At 49.9% G+C, this 20,573-nt stretch overlaps 5 protein-coding genes across 5 annotated transcripts; 2 read left to right on the top strand and 3 right to left on the bottom strand.

Annotated features, from left to right (window-relative positions):
- Positions 1–2,301: 2,301 nt before the first annotated feature.
- On the top strand, positions 2,302–4,210 carry F9C07_10966 (putative MFS lactose permease; the record flags this gene model as incomplete). Its single annotated transcript, XM_041287923.1, has 6 exons — positions 2,302–2,439; positions 2,493–2,706; positions 2,768–3,117; positions 3,171–3,393; positions 3,449–3,876; positions 3,944–4,210. The coding sequence occupies 6 exons, from the start codon at positions 2,302–2,304 to the stop codon at positions 4,208–4,210; spliced, it is 1,620 nt and encodes a 539-aa protein (XP_041140196.1).
- A 32-nt stretch (positions 4,211–4,242) lies between these two features.
- Positions 4,243–6,388, bottom strand: F9C07_1140230 (uncharacterized protein). Its single transcript, XM_041283876.2, has 5 exons — positions 5,850–6,388; positions 5,568–5,794; positions 5,241–5,475; positions 5,050–5,163; positions 4,243–4,947 (listed from the first exon to the last, which is right to left on the bottom strand). The coding sequence occupies exons 1-5, from the start codon at positions 5,991–5,993 to the stop codon at positions 4,552–4,554; spliced, it is 1,116 nt and encodes a 371-aa protein (XP_041140195.1). The 5' UTR covers positions 5,994–6,388; the 3' UTR covers positions 4,243–4,551.
- An 835-nt stretch (positions 6,389–7,223) lies between these two features.
- Positions 7,224–9,050, top strand: F9C07_10967 (flavin-binding monooxygenase-like protein; the record flags this gene model as incomplete). Its single annotated transcript, XM_041287922.1, has 2 exons — positions 7,224–7,257; positions 7,318–9,050. 2 exons carry the CDS (start codon positions 7,224–7,226, stop codon positions 9,048–9,050), a joined length of 1,767 nt encoding a protein of 588 aa, XP_041140194.1.
- A 630-nt stretch (positions 9,051–9,680) lies between these two features.
- Positions 9,681–12,949, bottom strand: F9C07_2228610 (C2H2 finger domain protein; the record flags this gene model as incomplete). Its single annotated transcript, XM_041287919.2, has 4 exons — positions 9,681–9,794; positions 9,851–11,160; positions 12,544–12,626; positions 12,906–12,949. 4 exons carry the CDS (start codon positions 12,947–12,949, stop codon positions 9,681–9,683), a joined length of 1,551 nt encoding a protein of 516 aa, XP_041140193.2.
- Positions 12,950–17,024: 4,075 nt separating this feature from the next.
- On the bottom strand, positions 17,025–18,776 carry F9C07_10970 (coenzyme dependent N5,N10-methylene tetrahydromethanopterin reductase; the record flags this gene model as incomplete). The annotated part of the gene is made up of 4 exons (XM_041287918.1): positions 17,025–17,943; positions 18,043–18,290; positions 18,389–18,577; positions 18,657–18,776. The coding sequence occupies 4 exons, from the start codon at positions 18,774–18,776 to the stop codon at positions 17,025–17,027; spliced, it is 1,476 nt and encodes a 491-aa protein (XP_041140192.1).
- Positions 18,777–20,573: the final 1,797 nt, after the last annotated feature.

Below are 20,573 nucleotides of genomic sequence, written 5' to 3' on the forward strand. Positions count from 1 at the left end.
AGCTTATTCTCTCTCACTCGGAATCTTCCACTGTCTCTTAAGCCTCACGAAATTCCTACGACTGTGATTGCACTATAGAAGTTCATTGATCCAAGCTCTCAAAAGGCAAGTCCACGACTACGCGCTATCATGTGGCGATGTGACTCAACACAAGTAGCCAGCTTTCATCTACCATGACCAAAAGCTCCTGAAATGCCCTAAGTACATTAGGTGTTAGAGTCCGTGACAAGGTTCATCTGCATCTGGACATCACCCGCGCACAATCCTCTTTCTGCCCTCAAACTGGCTAATGCAAGCATCTCTATTTACCATAGTATTCGCATACAGGAAATGACATCTCCATAAAGCAAACAGAGCCAAACCGACTAATTAATTACAAAATCGGTAAATACGGCCGAGGCCCATGTCAGTACCCTGCAATACCAATGCACGATGCCTTATGCAAATCAAACCCAAGGACCTCGGCTGCTGGGAAGTACCTTTCGATTTTTATTTATTCCACCAATCTCCGCTCTCACTAATGTTTCACCCTTGCAAGTTGACAAACATAGTAAAGATGTTGTTGATGCATTTTTAAATTCTCTAAAAGAATATTTTTTGTGTGTGATCCACCATTACGTTGCTTGTTCATCGGTTTTAGCTTCTAGGTTATGTGTGCTACAACGTGGAATACAAACGCCCTCATTGTTATAGGAGTAACTATAGACTGCTGATTGATAGCATGTATACCTGCTATGAGAATATAAGTCAAGTTGGTTTCGTTAGTGAGTCTGTGCTTCTTCGGGGGATCAAGTGTCTCCGGATCTAATAGGACGCAAGGTGCATATAAACTACAAAGATGTGAATTTTCTTTTTCGGGTTAGTTAGGGGCTTGCCAGCATATTAACTATATTCTACATATGCAGGAGCACGTCTATTAGGGAGCCCTTCACCGGCATCCCCATAGGTAGCTTCACTCCACATAAGAACCAGTGCTTTGACTCCTAGCTCGCTTAGCAGTTCGGAAATGAGGACCCTCAGAAGACACATCGCCACATACCTTACCACGAGCATGCTCTCATCCAGACTCTGCCATACGGCAATAATCTCTCGGGGCCATGTTGCCACTGTCCCTCGGTAGCAACCGACGTTCACCAAGTCAGTGCGGCGGCAAGTGATCGGGTCCGATCTTGATCCAGTCGCCTCATACCAGCTAAACCCAAAAATAGTGATCGGTGAGTCTGTCCAAGTAGGCCTGGACAAGGCCACAGACCATCATGTGTTATTACAAGTTCGTGCGGAAAGCTAACCTGCAGTCGCGTGTCAATACCTAACGGAATGCACTAATGAACAGCCTGGAGGTCTTGCCATGTGGTCTGTAATTAATACTACTAAGTTCCATCTCATTTGCATGCCTTGAAACATTGCAGTGAGAAGCGACGCCAATGGAGGGTGTTTACTGTTTAGCGGCGTGACAGAGCCAAGACGGACCAATGTCTTGACATCGCTTAATTCCCGAGACGCTTTTACCCTGCAGCTAAGACTAGTTAGCAATCGAATTCTTGACAAGCACTCAATCACAGGACAGCCGCGGATCCTAGGGCCGCATTCCCAGTCGCAATCCCGGCTTAACGGACGCAGGCTAATCCTGTCGACCCCGGATAGTCCACCCACAAAACCCCAGGAAATTAAATAGATGGGGGCTGGACCCTAGACTGTAGTGCTTACTCGAAGAGAAAAGGACACGGCAATTCGGACCGATCACCGCACTCGATAGTTCCTGGATTGGCATGGCCATTAGAAGCAAGAATTATGGCGTGAGCTAACTTGGGCATCCATCGTTTAGAGGCAGACCACGAGGTTGAGTGGGAATCTGACCACACGAGAACGATGGGGAGCTTGTTGGATCTCAGAATCTACCACCTCGTATTGGTCCTCCACAATCCCCCGCGAAGCTAGAATACGGGCTAACCCAGTACCATATTCCCCAGATTTAACTCTGATAGACGCTTATACCCTTTTCGTTACGGAGGGATCACTCCTTGTTACTTTCATCCGCGGGGTGTCTCTGTGTCCATACACAGGGCTGAATAGTCGACAAATCCTGGCCTTTAATATGTTCAGACGACACAGTTTAATATAATCCGTATTGTATCGTAATTAATCCGAATCTGGTTGGAATGGTATGATACACCGAAACGCTCGGAGTTTTATATTGTATATCAACCTCCCCCTCGCCTCCCTTGGCTTCGCTTTTTTTTTGATCAGACTATGTAATTGTAATCACTGACCTGATCTTCTTTGCCTCCTCTTTGACCCATCATGGCTGATAAGGTGGATGCCACTGTGTCCCACAGTGACAACCCGGGCGAAGCCCAGATCAAGGGCGTCAACAATGCCGCGTTGGCGGTAGCCACCATTCAGCAGAAGCCCAAACTGCTGAGCAAGAGCATGCTGAAGGTATCGCACCTATGATTTTGCGTTGATGATCAGACGGCCACTGACCAATACAGCTGTACTGGTGCATCGCGGTAGCCATGCTCAACTCCTGCATCAACGGATACGACGGCTCGCTCATGGGCTCCATCAACAGCTACGAACAATACAGATCATACTTCGGGTTCGATCCAGACGAGGGTACACCCTCTACCGGAATCGTCTACGCTATCTACACCATCGGAAACATCGTCGGCTCATTCACGGCCGGTCCCTTTACTGATTTCAAAGGTACCCCCCTTTTCCCCCATACACATCACCTCCCAAACCCGGCTAAGTCACTATTTCATAGGTCGTCGCGTCGGCATGGCCCTCGGCTCCATCTTCATTATCATCGGAACAATCGTCCAAGCCACATGCCATAACCTGGGCGGCTTCATGGCGGGCAGATTCATCTTGGGCTTCGGCGTCGCGACCTCCGCCACGGCCGGTCCGGCTTACGTCTCTGAGATGGCCCATCCCGCGTACCGAGGTGCAATGACGGGTCTATACAACGTGTTGTGGTTCGGCGGTGGTATTCCGGGAACCTTCATCCCGTGGAGGACGGCTGATATCGAGGGGACGATGAGCTGGCGGATTCCGATCTGGCTGCAGATGATCTTTTCGGGACTGGTACTTTTGTTCTGCTTTACCGTGCCAGAGGTAGGTCGTCACTCCAGTCTGAGATCCAAACAAGCGAAACTAACAGAATCCAGTCGCCCCGTTGGCTCATCTCCCAAGACAAGCACGAAGCCGCGCTCAAGGTGCTAGCCGAATACCACGGAGAAGGCGATCGCAACGCGCCCATCGTGCAACTCGAGTACCGGGAGATGGTGGAGGATATTTCCATGACCGGTTCAGACAAGCGCTGGTGGGATTACCGGGAGCTATTCAACAGTCGCGAGACACGTTATCGATCCATGCTCGTTATCTTTATGGGTATGTACCACATACTGCAGCTCATCACCATCCCCCAGCTAATTAAGTTTCATAGCCTTCTTCGGGCAGTGGTCCGGCAACGGCCCCGTCTCCTACTACTACCCACAGATGCTCCGTGGCGCAGGTATCGAAAACAATAACACCCGACTCCTCCTGCAAGGACTACAAAACGTGGTGCAGTTCATCGGCGCCGTGTTCGGAGCGCTCATCACCGATCGTGTCGGTCGTCGGCCCCAATTGCTCCTCTCAACTGGTATCATCGTCATCCTCTTCGCCATCGTGCTGGCATTGAACGCAACCAACGTCGTGGACGGTCCAGACGGCGAGCCCATCGCTAAGAGCGGCATCACAGCCCGGGCTCAAATCGCCATGATCTTCATCTTCGGGTTCGTGTATTCGGCCGGTTGGACGCCGAATCAGGCTATGTACCCGGTTGAATGTCTTCGATATGAAAGTCGTGCTAAGGGAATGGGCATGAATAACGTACGTATCTTCTATCAATTCATTATTACTTCTCACTTCTGCAAGAAAAGATACTAATAAAGAACAGTTCTTCGTCAACATCGCCTCCTTCTACAACACCTTCGTAACCGGAATCGCCTTCTCCGGCGCCGGCTGGAAATACTACTTCCTATTCATATTCTGGGACGCCTTCGAATTCATCATCATCTACTTCCTATTCGTCGAGACCAGCAAACGCACCCTGGAAGAATTGACCGCCATCTTCCAGGCCAAGAGTCCCGTCAAGGCGTCGTTGAAAAAGGATGAAGTGTTTGTTGCGAGTGATGGGGCGGCTGCTCTTCAGAAGGAGGTTTAATTTTATTTTATTTTCCGGGGGTTTTTATACGAGGGGGCCTTGGGGTGATCTTCTCGTATAAGGTTATTGGGTGTGGGTTGGACGGGAGGGTTTATATTAATTTCATTTATTTGACCCACTGGTTCTTTTTTCCTTTAATTTAAGTATTAGGGTTGTGTAGGTAGGTATGTTAATTAAATCATGAGCTTGTCTTGTCTATGTCCTGTCTTATTCTTTGTACATATATCAATCAATCATATCACTAGGTATCCGTGTATATCCAGAAAACAAAAGAAATAAAAATGAAAAGTAAGAAAAATCAATATCCACAAAAGAAACAACCAAAGATAGAAAAGAATAAACTATTCCCTCCGTACAATAGTCTCCCTAACAATCTTAATCCCCTCCTGACTCCCCCGACTCTCCTCATCCCAATTCCCAGTCCCCGCCTCACAAATCGTTGGCTGCGAAGGCAAAATCGTCTGCTCATCATGATACTGCGTATCCGGCAACGACAACGGATGCTTGAACTTCCGTTTCCGATTGCTGCTATGCATGGTACTCTTGGAGTTCAGTCCGCCGCTATCCGTCAACGGATAGCTGTTTGCGCTGACGCCTTTCGTGCTGATGTACCAGCCTGCTCGGCGGGCGATGCGGCGACATAGGGGGTAGATCATGGGGGCGTTGCCGATTATGACGGCCACGAAGGTTTCGCGACAGGCCCAGCTGCCGGCTTGTTGGGCGCCGTTTGCGCCGGCCTGTTTTTGTTCTTTGTTAGCTTGTTTGGGAGTGTGGTGGTTTTGGGGTGTTGGACTGGGGAGTTGGGAGTTGGGAGTTGGGAGTTAGGGGAGGAGACGTACTGTGACAATTAACACGCAACGGAGGATACCAGCTGCCATGACGAAGATTCCGCCGCTGAAGAGGACGAGGAGTTCGAGTTTTTCGCGCCATGGGAGGCGGGCTTTGAAGAGCATCTTTGGTTCGTTTGTTAGCTTTGTGTGTATAGTACTTGTGCATAGAACTTGTAGGGACGTGGAAGAAGGCAGCATACCGGTGTCGGAATCGATATCAAGTATACGTCTGTCGCAACGTTCAAAGTAACAGTAACGTAGACGTCGATCTGCGACACCGCGGGCTGGCAGTAATTGCCTGGGTCTGGGTATATTTGCCAGTTTTTATGCATGGGATGGCAACCGAACAGGATGGAGCAAATGACGGCGATATAGGTTGCGCCAATGAGGACGTAGGCGATTTGGACACGACGGTGCATATTGATCAGACCGGCTCTAGATCCAATTAGTTAGCTATCATTTTCTCTGTCGCATTCGTATCTACGAATGATATAAAGGATAACCGATGTACGAAGGAAGGAACGTACGTCAATCGCGAGTAGAAAATCGCCATACAAGCTTTCAACAACCACAGCAGGGTTGTATACAGCGACCAACCCAGAACCTGGGTCTTGGAGCCGCCCACGCGCAGCCGGTATTCTTCCGAAGTGGGAGAAAGCGTGGCTCGTTGCTCATCGGTCATGGAGTTGTTGGCCAGACCCATCCACCAAGCGCCAACGCAGTAAGCGGCGCCCGATTCCAACCCGTAGACCACCTGTTTTGTCTATGAGTACCCTGGGTGATGTTATTGTGGAGGAGGGGTAGCATACCCCCGCTAAGGGCATGAGGAAGTCATCGAGCTGGAAGTTTCTCGGTCCAGCGGTGATCCATCGTGCGGTGATGCGGATAGCGATGGTAACGATTGCGATGGCGAGGAGGGTGAAGGCCTCGATGGTAAAGTCATCCCCGGCCATGGTGGCAGTATGGACGTCTGTGCGGGACTCAGATCATAAGAGAACAGAGGGGGAAGATCAGGGGAGGCAAAAGCGCTGAACTTTGGTATTAAAAGTAGCTTTATAGCTGGATGGTGCGCAGGCCGGAAAGCCGGCGCACGGAAGATCGATGTATCTATCCAGGGGGGGAAACGGGTCGAAATCAATTCCCGTCCGACAAGCACATGGCCCGACAGGTTGGGTCTGAAGGACCGTTATCAGTTGGCAGCGGGGACGCCAAACGCTTGTCCGGTGCGTCAGTCTCCATTTCGCTTCGAATGAGCGCCCTTAGGGTTACCCGTTTGGGAAATCGTGGTGGCTCCCCGACGTTTGGCCATGGACTATCAGTGGAGCGTCGGCTGCGGAAAGGGATTATGATTACGATTACTATTTATAAGGAGTTATTTCCTGGATTCGTAGCTATTGCTTAAGCACTTTCTGGGCTAGTTGCCTGCTCGGACCGTCGTCCTGCAAGGAAAAGTTTAGGGTTTGTGATGCATTATCTGGCGATCACCCTTGTTAGATTGACAGTAGACAATCTAATGTGATACCCTACATCTCGCATGAACCTCTATCGGATCTGACTTTGGATAGAAAGTCAAACACAAATTGTTTTGTGCATACGTCCAGCGTGGATCTTGGGCTGTCAACTTGAAGAATGACAAGCTCCACCCCTAAAAAAGTACTAATCCATAGTCAACCAGCAGGTTCCACCTGAAACATAGGCTAAGAAACGACTGCAGAACCCGGGAGAATCCCCAATGATAATAACCTGTCAAACTCCACTGCTCCGCCGATTTTACCTCATTTGAATCCCGACGCCGTTTTAGCCAGTCGCTAGGCCGAACTTAACGGTGGCGCGATGCAACCACGCTTCTTCTAATTTTCCTAATTGTCTAGCCTCCGTGCGTCCAATTTAAAAAACTCTTTTTCTTGCCATCTCGCCAGTCTTTGGCTATCGGGTGGGAATGCCGACCTTCGAGACTTCGACCGTTTCTCCCTGGTCCCCGGGGAATGAGGGAAAATTCCGCGATCGGCGTGCTATACTCAAACTAATATAATCTCGTCAAAGTCACTCCACCCGGGCTTCCCCTCTTGTGCTGCTCCTTAAATACCCTTCACGGCCATTGCGGGGGACGGTGTTCGGCTGCAAATCACCATTGAAACTAATCCTGCAACGATTGCATTGCATGTACCTGTGAATTGATCACCATGGAGACTGTTGACGTGACAGTCATCGGAGCGGGTATGTCCACACGTCGGAATTGATACGTCGCAAGTTCCCCAACTCACGTCACACCAACAGGATGGAGTGGTCTCGCTGCCCTCAAGACCTACCACCAGGTCGACCCCTCCGCCTCGATTGTGCTATTCGAGAGCGCGGCCTCGGTCGGCGGCGTCTGGGCCAAGCACCGCCTGTATGCCGGCCTCAAATCCAACAACATGCTGGGCACCTATGAGTTCAGCGACTTCCCCATGGACGCCTCATTCGGCGTCCAGCCCGGCCAACATATCCCGGGCACCGTGATCCAACAGTACATGGAGCGCTTTGTCGAGCACTTTCAGCTCAGCGAGTTCATCCGCCTGAACACGCGCGTGCGCATCGCGGAACATAATTCCGACGGGACCTGGACCCTGACCATCGACGACACCGACGGCGAGAAGACCGTCGTGAGCAAAAAGCTCATCGTCTGCACCGGCATCACCTCCCAGCCCTACATGCCCACTATCACCGGCCAGGACACCTTCGATGCACCGCTCTTCCACTGTCGCGACCTGCCCCAGCACCAAGACGCCGTCCTGCAACCCAACAAGCGCATCACCGTCCTCGGCGGCACCAAATCTGCCTGGGACGCCGTCTACGCCGCCGCAACCGCCGGCGCCCACGTCGACTGGATCATCCGCGACAACGGCCACGGCCCCGTCTGGATGGCTCCGGCCTACGTAACCCCATTGAAGAAATGGCTCGAGAAGCTCGTCACCACGCGCCTCCTCACCTGGTTCAGCCCCTGCATCTGGGGCGACGCCGATGGCTGCAGCCCCATCCGCAACTTCCTGCACGGCACCTGGCTCGGCCGCAAAATCGTCGACACCTTCTGGTCCATCCTGGCCAACGACGTGATCACCCTGAACAAATATGACTCCCACCCTGAAACCAAGAAACTCAAACCCTGGTTCAGTCCCTTCTGGATCGCCTCAGGCCTCAGCATCCTCAACTACCCAACCAACTTCTTCGACCTTGTCACCGAAGGCAAAGTGCAAATCCACATCGACCACATCACCCACCTCACTCCCAAAACCATCCACCTCGCCTCCGGCTCCCAAATCCAATCCGACACCCTCATCTGCGCCACAGGCTGGCAAGCAACCCCCAACATCGACTTCCGACCCTCGACCCTCTCCCAAACCCTCGGCTTCCCCTGGGCCGAAGACCCCATCCCCCAATCCGTCATCCAACAAGCCGACGCAGAGATCCTCTCCCGCTTCCCACGACTGGCCACCCCACCCCCCAAACCAGCCAACTATGCCCCCCTCGCTCCCGACGCCCCAGCAGCAGCAAAACACCCCTTCCGTCTCGCCCGCTTGATGATCCCCCCCGCCCTCGCAAATACCAGGTCAATCGCCTTCATGGGTCTCGCAATGACAATCAACACCACCATGCTCGCTCAAGCCCAAGCCCTCTGGATCTCAGCCTATTTCACCGAAAACCTCACCCCGGCCCCGCGAGAACAGTGTCCCCCTCATCTCCGGAAGGTGCTCGAGCAGGATAATGCGGATGGCGATGCAGATCTCGTCTGGGAAACAGCCCTGCATTCGCAGTTCGGGGTGCATCGCTACCGCGGTGGGTTTGGGAAACGGAACCCGGATTTCGTGTTTGATGCGGTGCCATATGTGGATTTGTTGTTGAGGGATTTGGGGCTGGATTATACGAGGAAGGGCGGGTTGAAGTGGTTGGAGCCATATGGGGTAGAGGATTATAGGGGGTTAGTGGAAGAATGGATTGATAGTAAGGAAAAGGTGGGGAAGAAGGATAATTGAGTGGTTGTTTGATGATTGTATATATACCGTTCTCAAACCCAAAAGAAGTATTTGTGGGTAGTCTTTTGCTAATGTTGAGTTTTCTGTGATGATGTGGGTTTGTTGTAGTTTTGTTTTGTTGTATATTTTGTAGTGTTTGTGAGGTTTGTAAGGTCTTCTCTCTTGTAGTTGGTAATATAGGTTGTTTTTCTATATGTGTTGGGTAACTATAGGCATACATGGATTTAGAATTACTCAGTTCTATTAGAACAATCACGACCAATACATATGGGTACACATTACAGTAAATTCACCAAAAGACTCATGCCGAAATCAATTTGCCATCAAATACTGATCCCAATAGTCTCCTACAACGCCTCTACCTACATACGTGTACATACATCCGGCTATCCCTCGCTGATGCCAAATCATTCACAAGATATCACGAAAGAAAAAACGAAGAAAAAACAAGCAATCGTCCCAACCGAACCGCTCGCCAAGTACATACAGGCCAAATACAAGCATCATGGAGCGTACACAAGAGAATTAGAACAATAAAGTCGAGAGGTGAGGTCGAGAAAGGCAGGTCGATGCGCGTGGGAAATCATGAGGGTCGCTCGAGATCAAGGGGTAAACAACAATAGGGTCAGCCTAAACCGACAGGCCATGGTCCAGGTCTTTATCTTCCTGTTTCACCGATTCACTCTCCTGCTTCGGGATCGCATCGGACACGTCTTTGCCGCAGCCCTTGACAAGAATATGTCGCTAATTCAGTTAGTTTTTGTTTTACTTCAAACAATATTGCGTTCTAAAGATCTCACCTTCAATGCATCCTTGCGAGAGAAGCTTTTATCGCAATGATGGCAGGGGAACGGCTTCACCGACAGATGGATCCGTTTATGTCGCTTCAGGTCGTGGTTCCGGTTGAAACTCTGCGGGCACTGGTCGCACTTGAAGGGTCGGTCGTTCGTCGGACCCGGTGGGTGGCCCGCGTGGGATGGATGGCCCCCGTACATTTGCTGCATGGCCAATTGACCGCTGGTGAACAGGCCCGGTTGCAGATTGCCGACGAGCGACATCTGTCCGTTCGGATTGTGCATGTTCGTCATCACGGGTCCGTTCATGGCCGGTAACGAATACGAGGGCCACGGCTGTCGCTGGTAGTTGAGATGATGCGGGGGCGGGTTGGATGCCACCCGTCCGGGGGGATGAATCGCTAAGCTAGTCTGTCCGTAGGGGGCATATGCCCCCGTGTGATTCGACATCTGCTGGATTCCGGTGTAGGAGGGGGCGGACGAGGATTTAGTCATATACGGGTCGTTTGAGGGTAGCGACGGCGGAGCCGGGGGCGGATTGGGGAGCGCATTCTGCGCTGTGAGCATCGCATGCGTCATGGCATGATGCTGGGAGTTCGGGCCTGGCATGCTCGATGCGAGCGGTTGCTGAAAGGGAGGTAGGTGGTTCATGTCGTACGGCTGGCTGGGGATCGCCTCGGTCCCTGGGGGCGAGGTCGCCGAATTTCGATGGAGATGGTTCACCGAGGGAGAGAAGGTGTCGCGCGGGGGGTAGGGATTCACGCCCGCACTCCAGGACTGGCGGGGTGCCGCGGACGCAGTAGTGTATGAACTCTGGCCCGGCCAGTAGGCGGAGGCGTAGGACGAGGTCGGATCGGGGGATGCAGAGACCGCGGCGGTCGTCACGGCCGTGGCGGTCGTGGGCACTGGCGTCTCGCCCGACTGTGTCGAGGCGGGCGGCGTCAGAAGGCTATTGACACTGTGATTGTTCGCTGGCTGTGGATGCGCGGGATGGGGGTGGTACTTCACCGCGGCTCCTCCGATGTGAAAGTTCGGGGGCGGCAGCTCGAAGCTGGGAAGGGACTGCGCCGCGGGTCGACGGGTATTCAACGGTTGAGGGGCAGTCAGCGCATCCAGCGCTGTCCCCATGCCCGGTGGCGGAACCGCAAGAGCAGCCAGGTTGGCGGTGGTGTCGCGCGAGAACCCGAGCGGGTGATACAGATCGGGCGTCTCTAGGGGCGGCGGATGAGCCAAGGTCGAGGTCAGCGTGCCGGCAGAATATCCCGTATCGCCTCCGATTGCCCAGTATCGATTGCCAGACAGGCCACCAGCGATGTCTGGAGGATCCAGGAGGGGCGACGATCGCGGTTCAGCGATCTACACGGATCACGAACGGAGAAGGAAGATGCGATTCGGAGAATGAGACAGACTCTAGCGGATTCGATTCTCGTTGGTCACTGGATCGAGTCGACGGGAATGGCGTGCGGGTTCTCGAGGTTCTTTCCACCCAAATTCTTTACACGGGAGGCATATCCTGGCGGTGGATGATAAGTCGGCAATCACCGATAACGCAGAATCCACGAGGGAGGGGGAAAAAAAAGGCGTCAGCAACACTCGGGGCGAAGTCACGACAGCCGCATGGCCTGTTGTGGAATCGATCAAACGATTAAACGATCACACCGATGAATGGTGAATGGTGGAAGCCTATAGATCGAATAGAGCGGAATAGCACCGATCGAGAGTCTGTGTGCGGAGATGAGTGACAGTCCTAGCTGAGCGATCGACGGATTAGTTGAGGGAGGTTAAGGGCAGCGTTGTCGCGCGGGTTTGTTGCGTGAGAAATGAGGACTGAGGAAGAAAAGGATGAGAAGGTGTGGTGAAGAGAAAGTGGAATGAAAGAAAAGGGCCGGAGGGAATATGACTTTTATTATTATTATTATTATTTTATTTTTCTCATATTAGGATTTTGGTTTTTGTATAGTCCGAACCGGCGTATCAATGATTAAGGTGAAGGACAGGACCACCAACCCAAAAAAGCGAGAACCAAAACCCCAGCAAGAATGGGGACGTATCCAGACCAGTCCAGCGCCCGGTCTGGCCAGCGCGGGGACGATGGGAAAAGCGGTCGTCGGGTTTGAAAATTAAAATTAAAGAATTGAGAAAAATAAAAAGGAAAAAGAAAAAGAAATAAAAATATTAATCAACTAGCGAAACAATAAGCAGGTCAAATATTACCTGACTTTTCCAAAAACATGGAAAATTCAAAAAGAACATTTATTTTCTTTTTCTTTTTCTTTTTCTTTTCGAATAAAAAAGTGAATCAAACACGGAGGCTAACGCAGTTTGTGGTTTAGTTCGACCCGGATAAGATTGGTCGACCAACCAGTTTTCCCAGAATTTCCTTTTTTCCTTTCTTTTGCTTTCCCTATCGGACCTTGCTGAGCTCTGACTAACTCGGTCAGGTCAGGGAAATCGAGCAAATGGAACGGGAGAGTATCCTATGTATGGAGTAAGAGGGGGCGAGAGTAAGTACGGAGTAAGAGTCAGAGACAAATGTCCGCAGAAGGCAAAAGAACATTCAGGGTAATTCAACCAGAACCAACGGGAATTCCTTAGTAATTTTAATCTATCACTGGATCATAAATAACTACTAGTAATGTATTACTGGGACTCCCTCCTTATAATTATAGAACACGCCCATCAGACGGTAATTAACACACTGATCAACACCGACAACGTGGTTGACAGGGCTCCAAAAGAGTCCACATCCACCTCTCGGTTTGTACCCACGGTCGAAGGCAACCTAAAAAAGGGTCAGTGTTAAGGTACGGTACTTCGTCCCTGTACCCTGAGTCTACCACGACGGAAGTATTCTTTTCCTGCTACGGAGTACTGGTGAGAAAAAAAAAAAATAAAAGAGTTCTAGTAAGATGAGACGATTATGAATCATGTCATATGAAAGCTCGTGACCGCTGTCATTTGTCTTTCTCTTCGGTCCCTCTCTCTCTCTCTCTCTCTCTCTCTCTCTCTCTCTCTCATCATCATCATTAGATTATATTAATAAGTTTACTATGACTCTTACCGAATAGGGAAGACGTCGCATTGGGTGACCTCAACGACAGTCATCTTGCTCAACTCATGACTATCAGACTCTCCTTTATGCGTGGATTCTTTGTACTCGTTGGATGATCAATGATACATTTATCGATCGTACCAGGCCGGTGGAGTGCTGCCGTCCCATCAAAAGTTCTTCTGAAACTCAGCGGTCTCCCCTTAATGAGTGTTTCCCTGTTTGGTGGAGCATGGTTGAATAAGCTTAGCTACTGCGGTGGACGATCGATGCTGCGACTTGGGAGGGGATCCGTGTTCGATCGACATCTGGAGAGAGTTATAACTTATAACCTATGAAAAGCATAATTACTGTCCTATTCGCATTATATAATACGTCGATGGAAACCAAACAACAGCCGGAAAAAGCAAGAAAAGAAAAGAAAAGATACAGGAAGTGGACCAGCTTCGGTATGGATCCGATCCAGAAGAAAGAAATCCTAGACCGATAAGCCAGAAAGGGGTCACATAAGCGATTTGATTTATTTTTATTTATTTATTTATTTTTTTTAATTTTTTACTCTTATGCATCTAATTACTTTCTTGTTTATTCTCGTGATAGTTGAAAGCTGAGCTATCTTTTGGATCGGGTCTAGTCCTGGAGGTGTTTTTATTGACATTTACATTTTGATTTTATTTCTCAGGTGGGTTCATGTTTGGATTATTCCTTTTCCTGCTTGGTGGCCCTCCTTGCGTCCCGGAATGCATGGTAGATGGGGAATGGAGGGAGGAAAGCTGACCAGGCTGAGCTATCACTTTCGTGACTAAGTACATACATACATATGGTACCTACCTAGACTAGGAAATATAATTAGTACTTGAACGGACGATACACACAGACCCTCCCCCCAGATGTATGTCTGTATGCACATAATGAGGGACCTGGGGAGTCACCATTTTTATTTGATTCTTCACAGCAACGAGGTGATGAAAGACTCTTGGAGGCATTGTTTACACCCTGCATAATTGTGAGGCCCTTCGTCTCAAATAAGAGAACCGCATTCAGAAACTCCAAGGGACAATGAACAAGTTCTCTGCTCTCGTATTATGGACTGCTCTAGGCTATTTGCCTTCCGCACGGACCTTTCCCCGATCCATCCAAAGAACCATTCCTCGTCTCAAGGCAAACGAATGTTGCTTGGTTCGCTTTTGCTATCCTTCTTCATTCCTATTCCTACCTAGTACGGAGTACATACTAGAGGACTATGAGTTAACTACTCCTACTTCTTCTTAGTAGGTCGGAAGTAAGCTATCCACGCGACGTCCTCGGCGGCCCACGGATTGGTCAGATTACCGAGCAATCAGTCCCAACCTGTCCTTCATTCTCGTGATTAATGATCCTTCCAACGAGCATAAGTAGACTAAAACTGTTCCCGTGCCTCCTGCAGAATACGAAGTCCAAGCAATTGCCTCCAGGTCCCGGTTTCTGGGTCGGGGCCGATGGTCCAATCAATCGGGAGCGCAGAAGCGAACAGAAATCGTGACCTGCGGGTACTTGTTCTCTTCCGGAACGGCAAAACCCGAACACTCTCCTCTGTAAAGAAAATAATCAAAACGAGAAAAACATGAGAAAAAAAGACACGCTAAATTAGTTTCATCCCATCAGATCCTTGCGCCAATTGAGTCTGGGTCTGGGTCTTGTCAGGCTGGCAGTTCGGCTGATGTCGCGCGGCAGCCTGGTTGGCCGATCCGTTGACTGGAGTCTTCCGCTAGGCCGAATGCCTTCTAGTCCGACCCCACTGGGCTTTACCCAGTCGGGTCTGCTGTGCATTGGAATCTCGGTCAGCCCAAATACTATCTGACTTGGGGGGACGTTTCTTTGACACACGCAAGCTTTTTCATTTCTTTTCTTGGGCGGTTTTTATTTTTTTGCTCTTTACTTTTTTTTCATCACCACGGGAATAGTCTGACTTGGACTATCTATACTTTTCTTCGATTACGGTGTATCTTTTTCCAACCGGAGACGGAAAGATGGTGATCATTATTACCGCTGAAATGAGTCAATGAGAGAGAAAAATAAAATAAAATAACAAACATAAAGAATGAGTTGATTAAAATCCCGTGTTGTTCTCTGATTGGTCCCCGCCATTAACCGCGCCGTCCCCATGGATGGACTCAGTCACATTGGCTGGAACCTCCCATTCTATCAATATGCTTCCGCCAATGATAGCGCCCGTCACCCAAGACGGAAACAGACTGGGAAAACTAGGAAGGGAACCTAAGGAATCGCAGGCATCGTACTATTAGAAGGGTTCCATTAATCCTTTGGCTCACACTAACGGCTGAACACCTCATCCGGTCTGTCGGTGCCCAGCAAGCAAAGCGGGGGGTTTGACTTCGCCGGGTGAGAGATCTGAGTGGCGGCCACGGTGACAGCTGCACCAGATGCGAACGGAATGTTTTTATTTTCTTTTCTTTCAGGGATAAACCTCGGTAGGGGGATGTATTACCTTTGTATGCAAATCTCATTGATTACCCCAACAGTCAGCTTACCGCGTGTCTTGAACAAAGACTATGCATGTCAGTCGTTTAGGTGTGGGTGTCTGTTGGTGTGTGTGTGTGTGCGTGTGTGCGTGTGCTCGGACGGGACCTGCCTCTTTCTCAACAACAAGAAAGTGAAAGAGCTATTGACGGAGTCGACATAGTTCGTCGTCTCTTTGTTGTTGTTTGCTCGATCTTCACGGTCTAGTGTCAGCTCGACGATCAAAGGACAGTCCCTCATGGACGACATCCTCGACATATGCATGCAGGCTGCAGACCTCCACCACGGCCGTGGCTGGACCATTGCCGACCAGATGGATCGGGGCTTGGGTAGGGATTCATACCCAAGGGGAGATACTAGATACTTAGTATTGGTATATACTACGACTCGGCCCATCCGAAACCGCCTTGCGTCCGAACATGCCAATGCATCTCAAACTTTGGTCGTACGGGCGTATAGAGTTTGCTTCCCCCCAAGCACGCAAAAGCGTATTTTTTGTTCCATGAGGGAATATTTTCAATAAGAATAATAATACTCATGATAAGACACACAAAATACGGGAGCACAGGACTGGGAATGAACCTCGACCTCCCCCCCCCCAGGAAATTAATTGACCAGTCCAAAGTGAAATGGTGCGTTGTTTGCTTGTCCTCTTGACTTTACGAACTTGCTTGTCATGGTGAATCAAAGGTTCCCCTCCTCCTCCTCTCCTAAACCGGATTAATCAATCAATCAATCAATCAATCAATCCCAAACGACCCTAGTCGAGTCGAATGCATCTCGAGGATCCTACCTCATTCAACAGTTTACACCTTTATCCCCCCCTGGTTGAAAGCCGATTTGTTCTTTTCTTTTCTCCCCCCCTGCACGACGCCTGTCACTTTTGTACTCTAATGAACGACTAAAACGAAGTTAAGGTCAAGCCACCCAGACGACCGTGCATAATACCACAGGATGCGACATTCAAGATCGGGTAGAGGAGAGACTAAGGGTTTTAGTGCCTGTGCGACTCGTTTTGGTGCCCCAAAAGGTCCGTACCTTCTTCGTCTTAGCGGAACAAGGGATGGGGGATCCTTTCCCAGGTTCTAGATCGCGGCAAAAGTATGTGTGGATTTCCCCTTCTAGACCAGAACTGTCACATGATAGCCATGCGACAAGTCCCTCGTCTCTGGTATTCAAGAAGTTTCAAGGACCCAGGGTCGAAAAGCTGGAGGTTTCTCTGGGGGAGGGAAAGGGGGTCACGAGACAACAGTTGACCTGCAGCGACCGGTCTAGAACTATGACTTTTTGCCTGGGAGTATCTCGTAGGGTCATCGATTCATTTTTCATTTTCATTTTCATTTTCATTTTTTCTATTTTACTGGTTTAGGAGGCACGACGATCGAGAAGGTTCATCAAATGCCGTAGGGAAAGCAAAGGGATTTGAAAGAAGAAAGAAGGTCATCTAGAGTGTGCCATGGCTGACAATTAGGGTTAGGAAGGCCCTCGGCAGTGGTGACGGAGAAGGCGTTGTGGCTGTCAGGCTTAATCTTGCGACAGAAATCAGTAAACTTATTATTATTTTCCCGTAATCGGACAGACTGACAGCAACTCTATCGCCATATCTGCGCATCATGACACCTCCGTTTCAGCAACAGCTGCCTCTTCTTGATAAACCTCGTACTTGTACTGACTCCCCGGATGATCGGCGCGCAACTCTCGCTGGCCTTTGCCATACACTTTCTCGCGCGCCGTCAGCCCGTCAGCCTCCGCCGATGCAGGATACAATCCCCGCCGCCGCAGCTCTGGGATCAACAAGTCCACCACCTCCTCAAACGTCCCCGGCGTGGTCACATACCCCAGATTGAATCCGTCCAGATCTGCCTCCCGAATCCACCGCTCCATCTCGTCCGCCACCCGCTGCGGACTCCCAATACCTACCGGTCCCAAGCCCCCAATCGCCGCCTTCTGAGCCACCACCCGCGGCGTCCACTGGGGAACATCCTCACTGGTCGTGGTAAAGGCGTCCAGCATACTGGTCACCTTATGCGCCTCCAACGAGTCCGCCGCCGTGATATCCTGATCCAGCGGAATCCGTGAAATATCGATCCCCGTCCACCCACTAAACAGCACCAATCCGCCCACCACGGATGCATACTTCTGCAGCTCCTCATACTTCGCCTGCGCCTCGTCATCCGTGCGCCCGATGATCGGCGTAAATGTCGCGAAGAACTTAATCGACCGCGGATCCCGCCCTTGCTCCGCCGCCAACTTCCGGATATTCTCGATCTTCGGCCGCAGCACCGCCGGCGAATGACTCGACACGAAGATCGCCTCGGCATGCGTCGCCGCGAACGCTGACCCCGCTGCCGATGTCCCGGCCTGGAAGAGAAAAGGCGTGCGTTGCGGCGACGGATCGACGATGTGGCGTGTGTTCAGGGAGAAATACTTTCCCTTGTGGTTGATCTGACGGACCTTGGCCGGGTCAACGTAGGTATCTGTTTCGGGATCGGGGGATAGAGCATCGGAGGCCCAGGATCCTTCCCAGAGTCTGGCTTCTTAGCTTTCTTTTTTTTTTTTTTTCTTTCTTCTCCTCCTCTGATCCCTTATCCTCATACTAAACCCAAACAAGACCGGAAGAAAAACCTACTTATAGACAACCCTCAGATATTCATCCGCCTGCCGATACCGCTCATCGTGCTCAATCGGCGTATCCAATCCAATCGCCTTAAATGCCGCCTTCTTCCACGACGTGACGATATTCCACCCAATACGCCCATTCGTCAAATGATCCAGCGTCGAGAACCGCTTCGCCAGTAAGAAAGGCGGCTCAAACGACGTCGACGCCGTGATCCCGAAGGCCAGATTCTTCGTCACGGCTGCCATGGCCGAGATAGGCTGTTACCATAACAGTCAGCATCTGTACTGTCTACCCCAACCTACCCATAAACCCATAATACCAGACAGATAAGATAGAGAGAAAAGGAAGGACATACAATAGTAGGATCCGTAACCGGCCACTGCGCCGCGCGCCGAATACATTCGTCTAAGCTGCCTTCGTAGGTATCGTATCCGCCATAGGTATCGGCGAGGAAGAGGGCGTTGATGCCGCCGCGCTCGAGTAACTTGGCCAGTTCGATCCAGTAGGTGAGGGAGCGTTTTGTGGCGGATTTGTCGGCGGGATTCTTCTTTCTTCAGTATCTTCTATAAACCCATCTGGCCGTGGAATTGGATGAGAATAGAGGAATAATGCAAGATACGTACCTTCCATTGTCCCGGGGATAAATGTCCTACAGTAGACATGTCGAATGCATTCAAGAGAATATGTTTCTTGGGTGTGCCATTGGCATCGCTGGGGTCTGGTTGGGTGCTGATGTCGCCCATTTTGAGTATCTCTTGTGTGTAAGTTAGGTGATATTGGAATTTGACACCTTAGATATATGTATATTATCCATTCATCTATCTACATAAATACCCATCTATATATCTACTTAAGAGAAGAATGAAAATGAAAAATTCATTAACCCCGCACTCTCGCCATCAGCAAGCGTCATCGCGTAACCGGTAATAAGTAGCCGATGCTGTCGGTAGAAGTCTTTGATTATGCAGGGGTGCGATTCGTCATTGGGTCCGCTTGATGCGTGATATTCTATTCTTTTATTTACATGTTATTTGTTGAGATAGGAGGTATGGTGGGTGCAGAGGGTTGGATGGACATGTTGGTTGGGGAGTAGTGCGGAGATATATTGTTAGATAGGATTTCATCATTGTAAGGCAGATTGCGTGATAGATAGTTTTGGTTTGATGGTGTGGGAGTAGTCAATTAAATAGAAGCTTGCTCAATGGGGATTAAAAAATGTTTCTATTGGGATTGACTATTTTAATGTGTAAAATATGGAATGTCGTTACTTTCTTGCTGTTGAAATCAATGTCATAGGTGGTGATTACTAGGAATATCAAGCAATAATTCAATGACCATTTTGAACCCGCCACAAATAACAACTCAACTCACCGGTGCTGATTTCTGCCATAGTCTCAAAGATACTAAGCCATGATTTAACGTCCATTGACGCCAATATCGCAAATCCACTACCACGAGAGAATCTACCCCGTATGCATGAATAGGCTTTTGCATCTCAGTCTTCTTCGGGCATACGCAATGTCTAGCTAGCTTCTTCTAGAGAGTCACCTCTATCAAAGTCTTCGCAGAAGCTTCGGCCTCTGGAGGGCCACAAAGACATCTTCTACCTGGCTTGCTGGGAGAATATGAGCGGGGGTTGGAGTTAAGATCTCATTCTTGCTCACCATGTCTCGGATACCAGACAAAATTTTCTCAAGTGTCACAGGGGGATGTTCTAGCAATTTAAGATAAGCGGTTCTACGAGCGAAAATGGTAATTCGAAGACCTTGCAATGTCTAGTGGTTATTAACAGAGATATCGATAAGTCGCCTAATGGCTTTAGGCAGGCCAGTAATTGCCGGGGATTCTCCCCTAAGACGCTATTGAGGACTACATCCACGGCTGCTTTAAGTGTCTTCAGTTATGAGATAGCTCAACTCTATCTCCTATATACACTCGCTCTGGGATGGCAAGGTTCAACACAATATGATCTCTCTTCTCTGAAGTACGGACACTTGTATAAATCTTAGCGCCTAGATTTATCGCTATTTCAATAGCTGCTTGTCTGACACTCTTTTCCTACCTACGGAATACAACCCGGTTTGTTAAGTATTGATCGAGGCAGTGGACAGGAAGTCTACCGGCATCATGGACTGGACTGCAATTGAGCAGGTTTCCGTGATTGTTTGTACCTATCTGCCTATATATAGCCCACTTTTCTCAAACCCCAGTCACCTTATCCCTGGTCTAAAGACTGGTACTTTTCACTTCGATCAACCTCCAAGGATATCCCGAGAGCCATCGGACAGCAAGACCAAGAACTTAACATCCCATAGCGGCGATAGTGTAAAATCCTCCAGCGTCTGCTCTCAGGTGGAAATGGGGCTGTGCAAGAGACGGCGCAGCCGCATAGGCTAAGCAGCAGGCGTTCTTGAGAACTAATCTGACAGGCATCTCCCGCATCGCCTTAGGGTCCCCACTCTAGGCATGACTCGCCAATACTACCTAAGTAGCTGCACGAGGTTGTATCGGGTGCCTTGATGTTGGGGGCCTTTTTTCCA

This window comes from Aspergillus flavus, chromosome 1 (genome assembly GCF_009017415.1).
Source record: "Aspergillus flavus chromosome 1, complete sequence".
Taxonomy (NCBI): domain Eukaryota; kingdom Fungi; phylum Ascomycota; class Eurotiomycetes; order Eurotiales; family Aspergillaceae; genus Aspergillus; species Aspergillus flavus.

What these genes read in the sequence shown, in the direction of transcription:
- F9C07_1140230 (XM_041283876.2), bottom strand. Translation starts at nt 5,993, where the DNA reads ATGGCCGGGGATGACTTTACCATCGAGGCCTTCACCCTCCTCGCCATC. An exon ending in TGATATCGATTCCGACACCG is followed by an intron (nt 5,164 to 5,240) that starts GTATGCTGCCTT and finishes AACGAACCAAAG; the next exon opens with ATGCTCTTCAAAGCCCGCCT. An exon ending in GTTGCGTGTTAATTGTCACA is followed by an intron (nt 4,948 to 5,049) that starts GTACGTCTCCTC and finishes GAACAAAAACAG; the next exon opens with GCCGGCGCAAACGGCGCCCA.